General features: G+C 44.8%; 2 protein-coding genes across 6 annotated transcripts in view; both read right to left on the minus strand.

The window, feature by feature from the left end:
- LOC120788312 (NACHT, LRR and PYD domains-containing protein 3-like) lies at positions 1-10,183 on the minus strand. 5 transcript variants are annotated; one of them, XM_040124008.1, is made up of 10 exons: positions 9,927-10,183; positions 8,880-9,541; positions 8,243-8,378; positions 7,599-7,945; positions 6,633-6,740; positions 3,907-5,752; positions 3,108-3,281; positions 2,520-2,693; positions 1,527-1,573; positions 1-562 (listed from the first exon to the last, which is right to left on the minus strand). In XM_040124008.1, exons 4-10 carry the CDS (start codon positions 7,870-7,872, stop codon positions 12-14), a joined length of 3,174 nt encoding a protein of 1,057 aa, XP_039979942.1. In that variant the 5' UTR covers positions 7,873-7,945; positions 8,243-8,378; positions 8,880-9,541; positions 9,927-10,183; the 3' UTR covers positions 1-11. The 5 variants fall into 5 exon arrangements, with proteins under 5 accessions (XP_039979942.1, XP_039979941.1, XP_039979945.1 ...); XM_040124009.1 differs by having other exon boundaries at positions 31-201; positions 360-562; positions 8,880-10,183; XM_040124007.1 differs by having other exon boundaries at positions 8,880-10,183.
- Positions 10,178-13,787, minus strand: part of LOC120784246 (serine/threonine-protein kinase WNK4-like) — a 27,187-nt gene continuing 23,577 nt past the window's right edge. The window contains exons 23-25 of the mRNA XM_040117865.1: positions 13,251-13,456; positions 13,037-13,131; positions 10,178-11,561 (exon numbers count right to left, since the gene is read on the minus strand). Coding sequence (XP_039973799.1) covers positions 11,559-11,561; positions 13,037-13,131; positions 13,251-13,456 — 304 coding nt within the window. The 3' untranslated portion in view covers positions 10,178-11,558. The remainder of the gene's footprint in view (positions 11,562-13,036; positions 13,132-13,250; positions 13,457-13,787) is intronic.

Genomic DNA, 13,787 nt, shown 5'->3' on the forward strand with positions numbered 1-13,787 from the left:
AGACACTCCCTCTACAGCCTACACAGAGACACCGAGGACTTGAAGTCAAAGACAGTATCAAACCCCGCGATGCCACACCCAAACCCAGGATAAAGAGGTTCGGTGAAGTTGGCGTTGAAGGTGTGGAGGTGGATCAGGGAGTCAGTGGCGAGACCGTAGAAGGACAGCGTGCCGGCAGGACAGTCCACATACACTGCTATTCTGTTAGAGACGGAGGGGGGGGAGTGCAATTTTTTTCCAGTGTTGTTGTGACAGACAAAGTAATTGTTGAGAAAGCACCACAGACTCCAGGACTGATTGTTCTCTCCAAACCTGCAGTGAAAACCATTTCCTTTTCTACTGATTCCTCTATAACTCACTGCGACGGTGACTTGTCCTTTCCACTCGACCTCCCAGTAACAGCGACCAGTCAGTTCATTTCTACAAAGCAGCTGAGGCCACTCGTCAAATCTGTCTGGATGATCCGGATAGGACTGACACCCCGAGACATATGCCACCTTCCTGTCAGTAAACTTGAGGTTGCTGTTTACTGTATTTGCGTCCAGCTCCAATTCGCAGGCATCTGAGGGAGACGAGAAGACACAATGAATGAGACTGGTTCAATGTTTATATTAGGTCCGGCACGAATCCTGGAATCGGCAGTGAATAACCAACTATTCTGAGCCCTGACCAGTCTGGTTTCAGGCCTTTGCGCAGTACCATCTCTGCTGTTGTAAAGGATGTTTCTTGGCCTGACTAATCATTTCCATTTAAGGATCGTATTGAAACTCTCATCACCAAACTGCGGCTCAGAGACGGATCCAGCTTCCCTTTGAAGTGTGGTTGAAGTATAGTTGAGGCAGTCTTTCAGTCCCAGATCACGGTGATATAATCAGCAGACGGGTTGCTGCTTACATTCTCAGACCCCTGGAGTCAGTTGATCACTCTGCCCTCAGATTCATTCACCAGTGCATTCTGAATATCAGAGTCGGTTGGTCCACTCTGGCGCAGAGAGGACCAACCGATAAACACCTGTATCTCTTCATCCATAAAGCCCCCTACTGGACATTCACCACTCTACATAACATCTATGCCGGACTGGACCACAGGATCCCACCGAACTATCTTATGCCTCAAGTCCCGAGGGTTTAATCTTAACCTCCTAGCCTCAGTGTGCAGTTGTTTTCACTGTGTATTGTCCTCCTTTGAATTTTTCAACCGTGTATTTCTCTGTATCTCAACATCATCACAAATGAGGGAAACTTCAATGATTTTCTTGGCCTGAGCCTAAAGGTTTGACTGAATGATTGTCCTTAGGAAGGGTGAAGCCATCCCACAGTCTTATCCCAAATGTCCTAAAGGTGTTTTCTGTCTTAATGTGAAGCGAAGCGCGGATGAGACGGCATATATATAATCCATGCAAAGAAACTAACCATCCTCTCGACTCACATCTCATTTTTAATTTTGATGTATTAAAAGTTCCATCTAACTAGATGAAAAATGTGCTGTTTCGCCCTCGTGAGTCAAATTGAATAAAAAAAACTTACACTTCCTCAGACCGGGTTTTAGCCTCTGCTTTCCACCGTAGTCCAACCTGGAGGAGACACACAGTCAGATGCTGGTGGTGCAGTGATAGTTATGAAGGGCATAATTTATGGTGCATAGTAAAGGAGAGTTTGTGTTGGTCACTCTTCAACCAAGAAATTACCTTTACATAATCATATTGTGCACATATAACGTTTCTTTGATCGTCAAGACTGTTAACTATTACCACAGCTTCAGTGTCAACATGAATGCACATAAAATGACCTTCGATCGGGCAGAAATTTGGCCAGATTCTAGAATTAGCTGGGGGGACCAATCCAAAGTTAAAACTGGGCTTAATCTATACAGCATTGGTAAGCACTACTGAAATACTTTAAAGGCGCTATATGTAGTTTTTCGCTGTCGCTACATAGCCAGCGTTAGCATTAGCTGTTTACTTTCCAGTCTAGAAGAAACGTTGCGAGTTCAGCATCAAACTTCACTCCTTTACTCGCCAAGAGCCGTCTCCGGTGGCGGAAGGCAGCGCCGATGTTAACTCTTGTTTTGCTTCTCTTTCTATCGCTTCTTTTCTTCTACTGGAGTTAGCATGCTAACCGGCTGGCACTGGCGGCCCGTCTATCACTTTCAGGTAGTGAGTCACTGTAGCAATAGTCTGCCGGGAAGTTGTTGCTCTGGTCAGTAGGCGTATTATTGCCTCTTGTGTTGAAATGCAGCGATGGCTGAAGAGCTTGGCAAGGGACCATCACCACCACCCGCTCCCCGCAAAAAAACACGTTTACATATAGCACCTCTTAAATCTTGAAAGTCCCAACCTGTTTTAAGGTGTTCACTTTGGTTTTAAAAATGCAATCCCAACTGTGCTGCGAAATAACAGGATATTCAGGAAATAATAATAGGAAAACAACTGTTTGATAACGTCAGCAATTTGTCACGAGCTAAACGCAATTAAAGATGAACCAGGATAAGCTGTGTAAGCTGCTGTTGTGTCTCCATACCTGAGAGTGTCCAGTCTCCAGAGCGGAGCCACCAGTCCAGCAGACAGCAGCTTCACTCCGCTGTCCCCTGGATGATTGTAGCTCAGGTCCAGCTCTCTCAGATGGGACGGGTTAGATCTCAGAGCTGAGGCCAGAGAAACGCAGCCTTCCTCTGTGACCATGCAGCCTGACAGCCTGCATGATCATATTGAAAGAGTTTTGGTTTACACTGTTACCAACACCAACAGTTACCTCAAGAGTAGTCTGCCTGTGGAAGTACATTCTGTATATTATGTCACTTCACACAATTCCCAACAGGCTAAGATTTCAGTTAACCTTACCTCGCAGTACAGACACATTTAGTAACGTAACAGTAACATTAAGTGACAAAAACTATCTTCCTAAAAAGTATTAAGGATAAAGCCCCATACTTTGGGGGCTCATGGTGTACGTAGGGACATCACATACACATACCGTGATGCTTAAGTAATCAAAGTTTTGTACAGCTGCTTCTGTTTTGACAACATTACCCATTTGAGAGGTTTGTTTTCCTTTTTTAGTAAAAACTTTGTGGAAAACCATGCTCATAAAATAAGGTATGAAATTGACCTGAGAGTTTCCAGTGTACAGTGTGGACTCTTTAGTCCAGCAGACAGCAGCTTCACTCCTGAATCCTGCAGATCATTGTTACTCAGGTCCAGCTCTTTCAGACCAGAGGACTGGGAGCTGAGAACTGAGGACAGAGCTTCACAGCTTCTCCATGCTAGTTTGCAGCTAGTGAACCTGAAAAAGAGGAGAGTTGGATTTATACTTCTGCGTTAAGCGGTTATGCCGTACCTACAGCAGCTCCATGCGTGAGTTCTGAAGCTGCACCGTAGTCTATGCCATAGCCTACGTTGTACGTGGTCCTCCTCAAAAATGTGTCTACATGTTGGGGCTGTGGTGCCTACAGAGACACCATGTGGCGATGAGAACTGTGATGGGCTGATATTTTCTCTTACAAGTTTCTGGTGCTTATAGAGATGTATCAGAGTGAATACAACATGAAACACACTGAAACCTTCTGCTTACAGCACCGTCTGCTCACCAGCTCCGTGAATTAAACAGCATAAAAACAGCGACTGCCCAGAGTAGTCTTATAATCAGCAGCTAAACATGGCAGCCCTTCCTGCTGCTCACATGACAACGTAAATAACATTAGGTAAAACCAGTCACTGTGGGGGATTCCATTAAAACGACACGCAACTGTTTAGATTGTGCTTCTGAACTATAAATCAGAATCTACGCCATAGGTCTATATATTGTGGGAGCGTTAAATCCAGCTTCAGGGATTCCAGTAAGAACTGCGACACTGTAATGAAACATCACATTTCATGTTATACATTTATCCACTTAGCTGTCCACTTACAGAGCTTTTTTGGAGACTCTGACCACCGGCAGCAGCCTCAGAAGAGCCTCCTCTGAAGCAGAGTATTTCTGCAGGTCAAACACGTCCAGATCTTTTTCTGATGACAGTAAGATGAAGCCCAGAGCTGACCATTGAGCAGGAGACAGTTTACCTGCGGAGAGACTTCCTGATCTCAGGGACTGTTGGATCTGCTCCACTAGAGAACCATCTCTCAGTTCATTCAGACAGTGGAACAGAAGGATGCTTCTCTCTGGAGAGGGACTCTTCCGGATCTTCTTTTTGATGTACTCGATTGTTTTCTGGTTGGTCTGTGAACATCCTCCTGTCAGTGTTAGGGGGCCCTGTAGATGATTCTGCAGTGAAAGACCCAGGAGGAAGCGGAGGAACAAGTTCAGGTGTCCATTCGGACTCTTTAAGGCCTTGTTCAAAGCATTTTTGTGGACATTTGTTGCAGAGGTTTTGCTGAAACACATCAGCAGGCTTCGGAGTGTCAGTCTCGGCGCAGGCATCACATTTTTGTTGTATCTGAAGACTGATACGTTCACATGAACAGCAGCCAGAAACTCATGAATGCTCAAGTGAGCAAAGCAGAACATCTTTTTCTGGTCTTCATCCTTCCTCTGCCCACACACCTGTTTGAAGATCGCTGTGAACAATCCTGACAGCTTTGACGCTGCTCTGGCATTAATGCCACTCTGTCTCAGGTCGTCCTCGTCAAAGACTGTGTTGCTTTTCAGTAGCTGCTGAAAGGCTAGTTTTGCCAATGACTGAATGGATTGTATGCACTTTTCTTGGTTATACTTCTCCTTTGCTTTGTTGAACAGAACCAGCAGGAAGTGGATGTACATCTCAGTCAGGGTCTTGGGCAGCTCTCCTCCCTCTCCGGTTTTCAACACATCCTCCAGAACTGTAGCGGTGATCCAGCAGAAGACTGGGATGTGGCACATGATGTGGAGGCTTCGGGATGTCTGGATGTGGGAGATGATCCTGCTGGCCTGCTCCTCCTCTCTGAATCTCTTCCTGAAGTACTCCTCCTTCTGCGGGTCAGTGAACCCTCTGACCTCCGTCACCACGTCGACACACTCGGGGGGGATCTGATTGGCTGCTGCAGGCCGTGTGGTTATCCAGAGGCGAGCAGAGGGAAGCAGTTTCCCCCTGATGAGGTTTTCCAGTAGCACTTCTACTCTCGTTGATTTTGTCACATCAAGAGATTTGTTTGTTGTGCCCATGAAGTGTAGTTGAGAGCGGCTCTCATCCAGTCCGTCAAACACAAACAGAAGTTTGAATTCACTGCCGTCAAAGCTGTAGTTTCTTGTGTTCTGTAAAGCCGTAAAGATGTCATTAAGAGTCTCCTCCTTAATGCAGTTAGTTTCTGGGATACATGTGCGAATGAGCTCTGCCAATCGAAACCTCTCTCCGCTCCATAAATTCAGCTGCCGGACAGTGAAGGGGAATATGAGATGCATATCTTGAGCGGTTCTTTTTTCAGCCCAGTCCAACAAAAACTTCTGTACAAGGAATGATTTGCCAATTCCTGCGCTCCCATTGGTCAGTACTGTTCTTACGGACGGGTGCTTGAAGAGGTCGCCGGGGTTAATCGGTCTCTGTGATTCTGCTGGTTTTCCTGTTTCCATCTCAAGCTTCCTGACCCCATGCTGCGTTTTGGTGTGTGTGTCCCAACCATCTGTGACGAACAGTTCCTGGTTGATAGCACACAAAAATTCTTCCTGCTGTTTCTCTATCCCCCGTTGTTGTGCACACTTGAACATGTTCTGGAGGTCAGACTGCACTGCGAGCTGTTGCGATGTGTTGGGTTGCGGGGGCCGTACTACTGGCACCATCACATCTGTGGAGAACACAGTAACATCCATGAAAATTGTGAACTAGGAAACGGTATTGCAGTACAAGTGTGCCCGTGAAGTTTGCGTCATACCTGCAGCCTGTCTTTTACAACCTTATCATCTACTGTGTCAAATCCTGACCTCAGGTAGAACTAGAGCTGTGTTTTGATATCCTTTTTGGTTCAGCTGAAAAAATACCCAGATTTCTTGATTTAACAGCTCTCATATTGAACCTTGTATCTCTTCTCACTCTGTCTTCTACAAAACAGAAATGTAGAAGAAGTGTAATTATATAAACATCACGTAGGTGCAGGCAGAATCAATGGGAAAAGTAACTGTTGGAAGCGTGTAACCATTTTTAACCATTTTGACCAGATGACGGTCTGACTGGGATCAAAACGTTGTCCATTTGAATACATCCTGGGTCTTGGAGCCAGTGTGCAGCTGTTACTTTTTCCATCAAAACAAGAGAGATGTAGAAAACATTTAGGTAACGTTAGCAGCTTTCGTGTTTTTGAGCTGATGCCGATCGATGCTGTGACCAGTGGAAACTGATGGCAGATCAGCTGTAGTTGATAAATATTTATGCGCTTTCTGCAGCAGGTAAGTGGACTGTGTGCTTTTGTAGAAAACATCCAGCTGTATGTATAATTTTGTTTGTACCTTTTGTTTTGTTTTGTTAGTTGAAAGACACAAATCTTCTTAAATCACTCTTATTCTTGCAGAGTCCTGATTTGAAGGACAACATTGCAAGCTACTACCCCCGGGAGACTCGCACAAGTCCCCGGAAAAACGGGATTGTAATGAGGGGGCGTTACGTGGCATATTTTTTCATGTCGGAAACTTTCACAGGAATCGTCCATACAAAGCAGAGGACAACTGTACCATCCGCCTGCCTGCTGACAGTCGGGAGGTCAGAGAGAAGAGAAGTCTTTGGTTGGACTGATGAAGCTGCTTTGTTCTCTGAAGTCTCTCCGACATCATCAACCTCCACTGAAAAAGAAAGGAACATGTCAGTAGGTCACATTATACTTTGTGCTGATCGTGTATTTATTGTTTACCATCTTGTGACATTCAGTTATTATTTTTACTTAGTTAAGGAGCATTTGTAACTCCTAATCTTTCCTATTGCTATGCCACATTATCTATGTTTTCCTATTTATCGGCTATGCTGTGTTATTCATGAATATTCTCTCTAAGGGTACAACCAGCGATTATTTCGTTCTCGATTAATCTGCCGATTGTTTTCTCAATTAATAGTGAACCAATCCCTTTGTCTTGTGAATTAAATTTCTTTAAAAGAGATTGTACATGGTCGTTGGATTTTTTTTCCATCATTATGAGTCAAAGATAAATACGCTTGAACTTGTATCGTTGTTTGGGCTGTTCTCTCAAACCCCGTTCTCCCAGGGAACTGTTCCCTATTTTTTTTCTGACCAATGACCAATTAAGTCGGTTCATGGCGGTCTTTTATGCCGATGCTTTTTCGGAGCTAGCTTTGACAGCGGCCACGCTGTTCGCTGTTCTAATCTGGTCGGTCCTACTTTGCTCCAGAGCCTTTTCAGTCCAAAAGTTTAAGAGACGATACGTTTGCTGACAGTTGTCTAACTCGCGTAATATGTTAATTACGACCAAATTTTTCATGTGAAATGCAATGATATAAAGTTTCTGTGTAATATATTTGTGAGCAGTTGTTCGGTACGGCGTGGATTTGATGGCCCATATTACTCAAGTGAGCTGCTCCAGCTGACTGAGCTGTAGATATAATGAGTATATAAACATAAATCTTGTCGTTATTTTCTCAGACTGGTGTGACTGCAGAATGGACTGATCTTTTTTTCTACGACTGACCTTCAGGTCCTGAGCCAGTGTTTGACAAACTCTCCACCAGGTCATTCCTCCTCATCCTCTTTAAAACCTTCCTGGCCACCTCCACACACTGATGGCTGTAGGTCTGCATCATCAGATCCACTGTGTCCGGCCTGTCCGCATCCTCCAGCTGGCATTTCGGGATGGACGGGAAGTCTTTCAGGAAGTCGGCCTGCTGCAGGTACCACTTGAAATGTTTTAGCTCTTTATCTCCCAAATCCTCCAAAGTTTCCAGCAGATCTATCGCTGTCGCCATCGTTTCTCCCTCAAATCAGGACAAATCTCCGGCTCCAAGGACGATTAAGGATTTAACCCCATCACAACAGTACCTGTGGGTGTAGACAGGCGGGAAAAGCTCGGGTCATGGGATATACAGGTGAGGTTGGGCAGTGGACTCAAGCGTAACCTTTTAAAGAGCAGTTTTAAGGTGTCAGAAACAGGATCTCTGGTTTGACATGTCCGAATTTCAACATGGTTATTCCACCTGGCCGAAACTATGCAGTCAGTTACAACAGTCTGTCATCAATCCTCCTTTCATGAAGGTTCAGTTTTCAGTTTGAGAGGTGAGGGTTGATGATTTTGGAGGGTGCAGATTGTGTACTAGTGTTATAAAGAGAGATACCTACCATCATTGATATAGATTGGGTGGAAATGATGACAAATATCCCAGTTTTGAGAGTCTTTTTGTCTGCTGAGCGCCGCGTCATCGGTGACAGTGGCGATTCTTTTTTGATGCTGTTTTACGGATGAGTCCGTTTATTTCTGCAACAAAGATTTAGAGAGATGCTCTGAATTTGTTTTCATTCGTCAGCAATTTATGAATTTCTTTCCTCTGTGCCAGCAAAACACGTTACAGCAGCCTTCGGAAAGTCCTGCGGGTTAAACTGGACCAGCCGAGTGCCGTCAGCGCCGGCTGAGTCTGACTGACTCTGACGGACTCACTATAAACACACCGAAAACACTCGCCAGCCCAGCAACGTTAAGGCGTTCTCTCCATTCAAAAACACTATCTGAGGCTGTCCACATGTGGTACATAGTCCTCAAATGTAACACAACACACTTCACTTCCAACGTCTTATATCTGGGCCAATACAAAAAACAATATGGAAGGAAAGATCAATCTGATGAGTAAGCTATTATTTGTACATGATGTGACTAACTTAATGCATACTTTAAAAAAAACCCAGCTAATTAAAAAAGTACTACTGGTCCACAGGCAGTAAAGATGGAAACATGTTTGTAGACACACCCCGGTTGTTTTACCTTCACACGTGAACAGGACGAGCTGGAAAGTGAATTCATGCGAAAGCTGTAGTTTATTAGCTGGTGATGATGATGGGAAGAGGACGAAGGAGACTCCGCTGACACCGTCTCGGTTGCGTATAAAGGTTTATTCAGAGAAGTGCAGCGTCAAGTCGAGCACCTGCAGGTCTGCTCGTGAGAGGGGGTGAAGCCGGTGAACTTCGTCGTGAGGTCGGTTCCAGGTTCGGGAAACACCGAACGCACCCGTAAATCAAACCTTGAACAGAGGAGCGGATTCGTCCTGTCGCCTCTCACGCTCTTGTGTCTGACTGGGACCTGATACTTTGAGCTTCTGTCCATTCGTTTATCAGAGGCTGCTCCTCCTCGGTCCCCGAGCGGGTCGATGCTGAGCAGGAGCGGAGGCAGAGAAATCCCACGAGGAGGAGACAAGATAGCCTCAAGTGACCTGTAAAAGGATGTTCGTCTCTATCGGCGGGTTCCCCGCTGTGCGGACAGATGGTACAGATGTAGCCGGACAGGAAACAGTGATCGTGGAGACTGAATGTAGTTTGGCCGCACCTGTTTCGCTGATGTCTGTGGCATCTGCTGTTCCACTCGGCGGCTCTAGTTTCAGGAAGTCGGCCGAGGTGTTTCCATGCTGTAACCACATCCTATTGCTACAACTGAAAACAGAGAAAAACTGCTGCTGCACTTTCGATTTATAGTCACGATGTGTTTTTTATGATGAATGACAACACGACGTTGTAAACAGCGCAGTTAAAAAAGGGAAGTCCTTTCTAAGACATTTCAAATCGTCGTTCTGGAATCTTTTTCATTTGAACAGTGTTTGACTCAGATATGAGCTGCAGGATCCCGTGGAACACACACACACACACAGTATGTTTCTGTGAAGAGCAAAGGATTATGACTGAAAGTTGGGTTAGAGCTCCAGATCTCCGCCGAATGAAAAGGGCCGTTCTGTTGGAAGTGGACGTGCAGGAAGAGAAGAGGTGAAACTCAACAAACGTAACTTCTACATGACATTTTCAGGTTTTCAGAGAGACAAACCTGCCAGTTGGACCAGGTCGACGTTTCCGCTGGTTCGACAGATCCACATTATAAAGACCAACCGTCCACCTGTCTATACATAAAGGTTCGAACTACCAACCTACTACTAACGATTCTCCTGCTGGTTTATACAGAGCGGAATGGTTTATTTCTGGTCCGCTGCTCCTCTCGGAACCCTCCAGGCCTCTGGGACAGGTCGGCTTACTGTCCCAGAGGCCTGGAGGGTTGGAGCCCAGTGTGCAGCCGCCAGCTGTTCGGCGATCACATGACCACCCGTACACGGAGCCAGGGAAACATCAGCAGGCAACGTTTCTAGCACCGACGTGGCGGTGTTGTGTTCACATGACACGGACGTTTCAAATCCAGGCGGCAGGTCCTTCCTCAGACTCCAAAATGGCAGGACTCCTACCACATCGGAAGCTAAAATGAACACTGAAGCACAAAAAAGCATCGTCATGGCGTTTTCATAATTCGGCCATTCGAGGGTAAAAACGGAAAAAACTTCAAATCCAGGAGACATTATTGCATTTTTAATGTTTGTGAACAATTCAAACTTTCAAAACTCAAATGAAATAAATCCGGTAAGTTTTCACCACAAACATTCAAACATTCATCTTCCTCCAGAGTCCAAACCCACACCTTCATCTCTTCATGTCTCAAGCTGGATGTCACCTGATTTCATCATCGCTGGCCCTGCTGAAGGTTTCTGTTCCTCCAGTCGCCACCTTAAATATTACAATCATTATTCCTGAAATCGTCTTCAAATGAGGCAAAATGTGATTTAAAGCCGCGTCCAGTGGATCCAGATTCTAAGCAGATGCGTGAGACAGAAAGACAGACCGTGGAGATGCAGAAGACTCTGAACCCGCATGCAACAGATTCATGCTTAAACCACATCTGAATAATTTCTATCATGCATCAAAATGATTGTGACTCAATGAGCAGCAGTCCAAGTTCCAGTTAGCAGAAACACCCTGAGTTTAACACTCGAGAACTCTGAAGCTGAGCGGCTTCGAACACAAACACAAAAATCTGACACCTGGTTTGAACTGTGGCAGATAAACTGTGTGTTCATGCAGAAACCCTCTGATCACAGTCAGATGCTGAGAAAATAAAAGTTTTAAGGCCCCTAAGTTGTTGAGTGCTTTTAAATAACTCATTCATTTCTTCAGATTTTCAGATTCAGGTTTCTGAGTTCGACTTGAGGTTCATTTTTGTCTCCTCCTGTGTCTTTAAAAGGATGATTCCCGAGCTCAATCTGACCTGTTAAACCTGCAGAAACTCACGAGGAACACGAAGAGAAAGTCAAAAACAAGAAACTGTCCTTTCGTGAGGCTCATTCAGGCTCCGTGTTTTCTTTCTAAAGTGCTGCAATGTCATTAAAATGCTCGATTCTCAGTTATAAATATAAAACACACGGTAAAACACAGATTAAACAGAATAAATCTAAAATCCTAGAAGTTAAATCACGTCACAATTTTGGATAAAGCAAAGATTGTCATGTTTCTGCAGCTTTGATAATAAAGTGGCTTGTGTTCACTCCTCTTCCTCTCGTCTTTTCTTCCTCCTCCTCATCTTTTCCATCATCAGAGATCGTCTTCGTGTCTTCAGTCAGTCAGCAGCTCCTCGCTCTCACTGGAGGAGAAAGGTCAGAGGTTAGTTAAAACCACAGCAGACTGGTCTCTGGCAGCGCTGCATCCAGTGGCGGTCTACTCAACGCCACAACCAGCCAATCAGTGCTCTTCATTTTCCCAGGCGTGGACACATGAACGCAGTTTTTATTTAGAAATAAAATTAACGCGAGAAGCCGCTGGATTGGTGGATTTCAGATTTTCTTGCTGTTGGAGCGTCGACGTCTGTCTTGACCTGTGGGAAACCCCACAAGTCAGACCGGCCGGACAGGAAACAGTATTCGTACCATTGATTCATAATTTATTCCAACCCTGTCTCAGATACATGGTTCTCATATTTCACCAAATAATTTTCCCAACGACGCTGTGGTGACAAACATAATCTCTGGAGGACATGCAAAGTTCAGGACTGTCAGACCAGAGACCAGGTCCACGTCCAGAGTCCCGTCTTCGGTTCAGGTTGGGGAATGATGGTGGTTTTGGTTCAGTGTCTGAAGTGGCCGTGAACTTTTTCTGTATCAAACCAGACCGGGATCTTTCCCGAAACCTGACCCAGGTGCTGTGAGAGTCTAACCAGAACCGTACACCAGTTTAATGATGCTGGAGCCGCTACAGGTGGAAAGCAAACGTCTGTGAACATTTTACTGATACGTTCGGTGTCGACATGTGCACGACTTGTCAGATACGTAAATAAAGAATATTTCCTCATCACGTTCATAGACAACGTGATCCAGTCTGCCTCACGCTTCCTTCAGAACCTCTCCTATAAATGTCATTTCTCGTTGACAGGTTTGTCTGTTCAGCTGATCTGCAGTCGGAAGCAACAGAAGACAAAATGACGACAGGAGTCTACCTCTGCTGATAAAGATCATGTGATCGAAGGCTCCAGCTAATAAATGCACCTTCAGTGTTAAAAGGATGGCTGATTATTGGAATTGATATTTCATCCTAATTTACACAGAATTCATACATTTTTTGTAGTAAATCAACAGCAGGTTTATGAAAAAGTCGTCAGAAATGTTGGTATTTCTTATAAAAGGGGAAACCTCACATTTCTCGAGGAAAACCAAGTTTTTTTTTTGGCAGCCAGCTACTGATTTACACTCCACTTTGAAGAACTTTAAAAATGTTGATAGGTAAAATAAAACTGCAAAAGGAAATAGGATATTGACATGACAGATTTAAGCTCCTAAAATGGAAAATAGAAAAGTTAAAATATAAAAGCTTTTAAAGTGGAAATAAAGCTTAAATTCAAAAGCTTAAATGGAAATGTGCCATGGCAAAGGAAAACAAAAACCTTTAAGATAGTTAAAGAAAACTAGAACGAGTATTAAGATATTAATATTTTCCTCCTTGCGATTCCATCAAAGACAAAAACTTCCAGCCACTTCAGTTTCAGATCTGGGTTAATTGAGCCTCCATAAAACAGCAGTTTTTAGATGAGAGTCTGGAGCTGTAAAGACGACAGTGTGAACTCACAATGCAGCTGTGTTCGGGGGCGAAGGTCACTCCTTTCCCTGCTCTCTCCTGAGATCCACTGCTGCTGCCGCTGACCGAGCGCTTCCTCATGATGCCTGACCGCAAACACAACAACAGGGAGCTTTTTATATTATTATTTCATCTTATTATCGTAACAATATGATTCAGTTTTTTCCAGCAGGAGTGCTGCACAGGCTGCAATGTGTCCTCCCACCTGTAGGATGAAGCACGTCCAGACGCTGCAGGCTGTTTTTGCGAGCAGGAGGGTAGTTTCCGGTTTTGGAGAGGCGGCGTTGGCGATGGTTCAACATGGCAGCTGGAGAGACGATACCAGGGGGCGGTACTTTCCCCATCCTCAGGTACAGCTCCTTGATCTCTTGCTTCTGATTGGCCTGCAGGCTCTGCGCTTCCGCCAGGTGTCTGGGAGAAGGAAGGAGAAGATTCATGTAGCATTCAAGGAATTCTCAGCGTACGGAGGGTAAAGTGAACGAACTCTGGCGGTAACAGACTGATTTATTGGAAATCCTCATTAAAAAAAAGGAAAAAATTAGACACGCATTTGCTGATCTGAACTCTATTGTGCATACATTAACATAACATCTGAGCGATTTGACATAGAACAACAGATGTTGAAGAGCTGGAAGCAGCAGCTTAATCCTGGCTTTTGTTTTGACGAGGAAAAGCGGTGAATCTTTCCTCAGTCTTTGTCGTTCAGTTTGGAGACTTCAAATCTCATAGGAGTACTCCGTCG

Source organism: Xiphias gladius, chromosome 3 (genome assembly GCF_016859285.1).
Source record: "Xiphias gladius isolate SHS-SW01 ecotype Sanya breed wild chromosome 3, ASM1685928v1, whole genome shotgun sequence".
Lineage (NCBI taxonomy): Eukaryota > Metazoa > Chordata > Actinopteri > Istiophoriformes > Xiphiidae > Xiphias > Xiphias gladius.

Excerpts from the sequence above, each read along its gene's own strand:
- LOC120788312 (XM_040124008.1), bottom strand. The coding sequence starts at position 7,872 with ATGGCGACAGCGATAGATCTGCTGGAAACTTTGGAGGATTTGGGAGAT. Across the intron at positions 5,753-6,632 it reads TGTCAGCAGGCAGGCGGATG|ATGTGATGGTGCCAGTAGTA; the intron begins GTACAGTTGTCC and ends TGTTCTCCACAG. Across the intron at positions 563-1,526 it reads AAAACCCGGTCTGAGGAAGT|ATGCCTGCGAATTGGAGCTG; the intron begins GTAAGTTTTTTT and ends CGTCTCCCTCAG.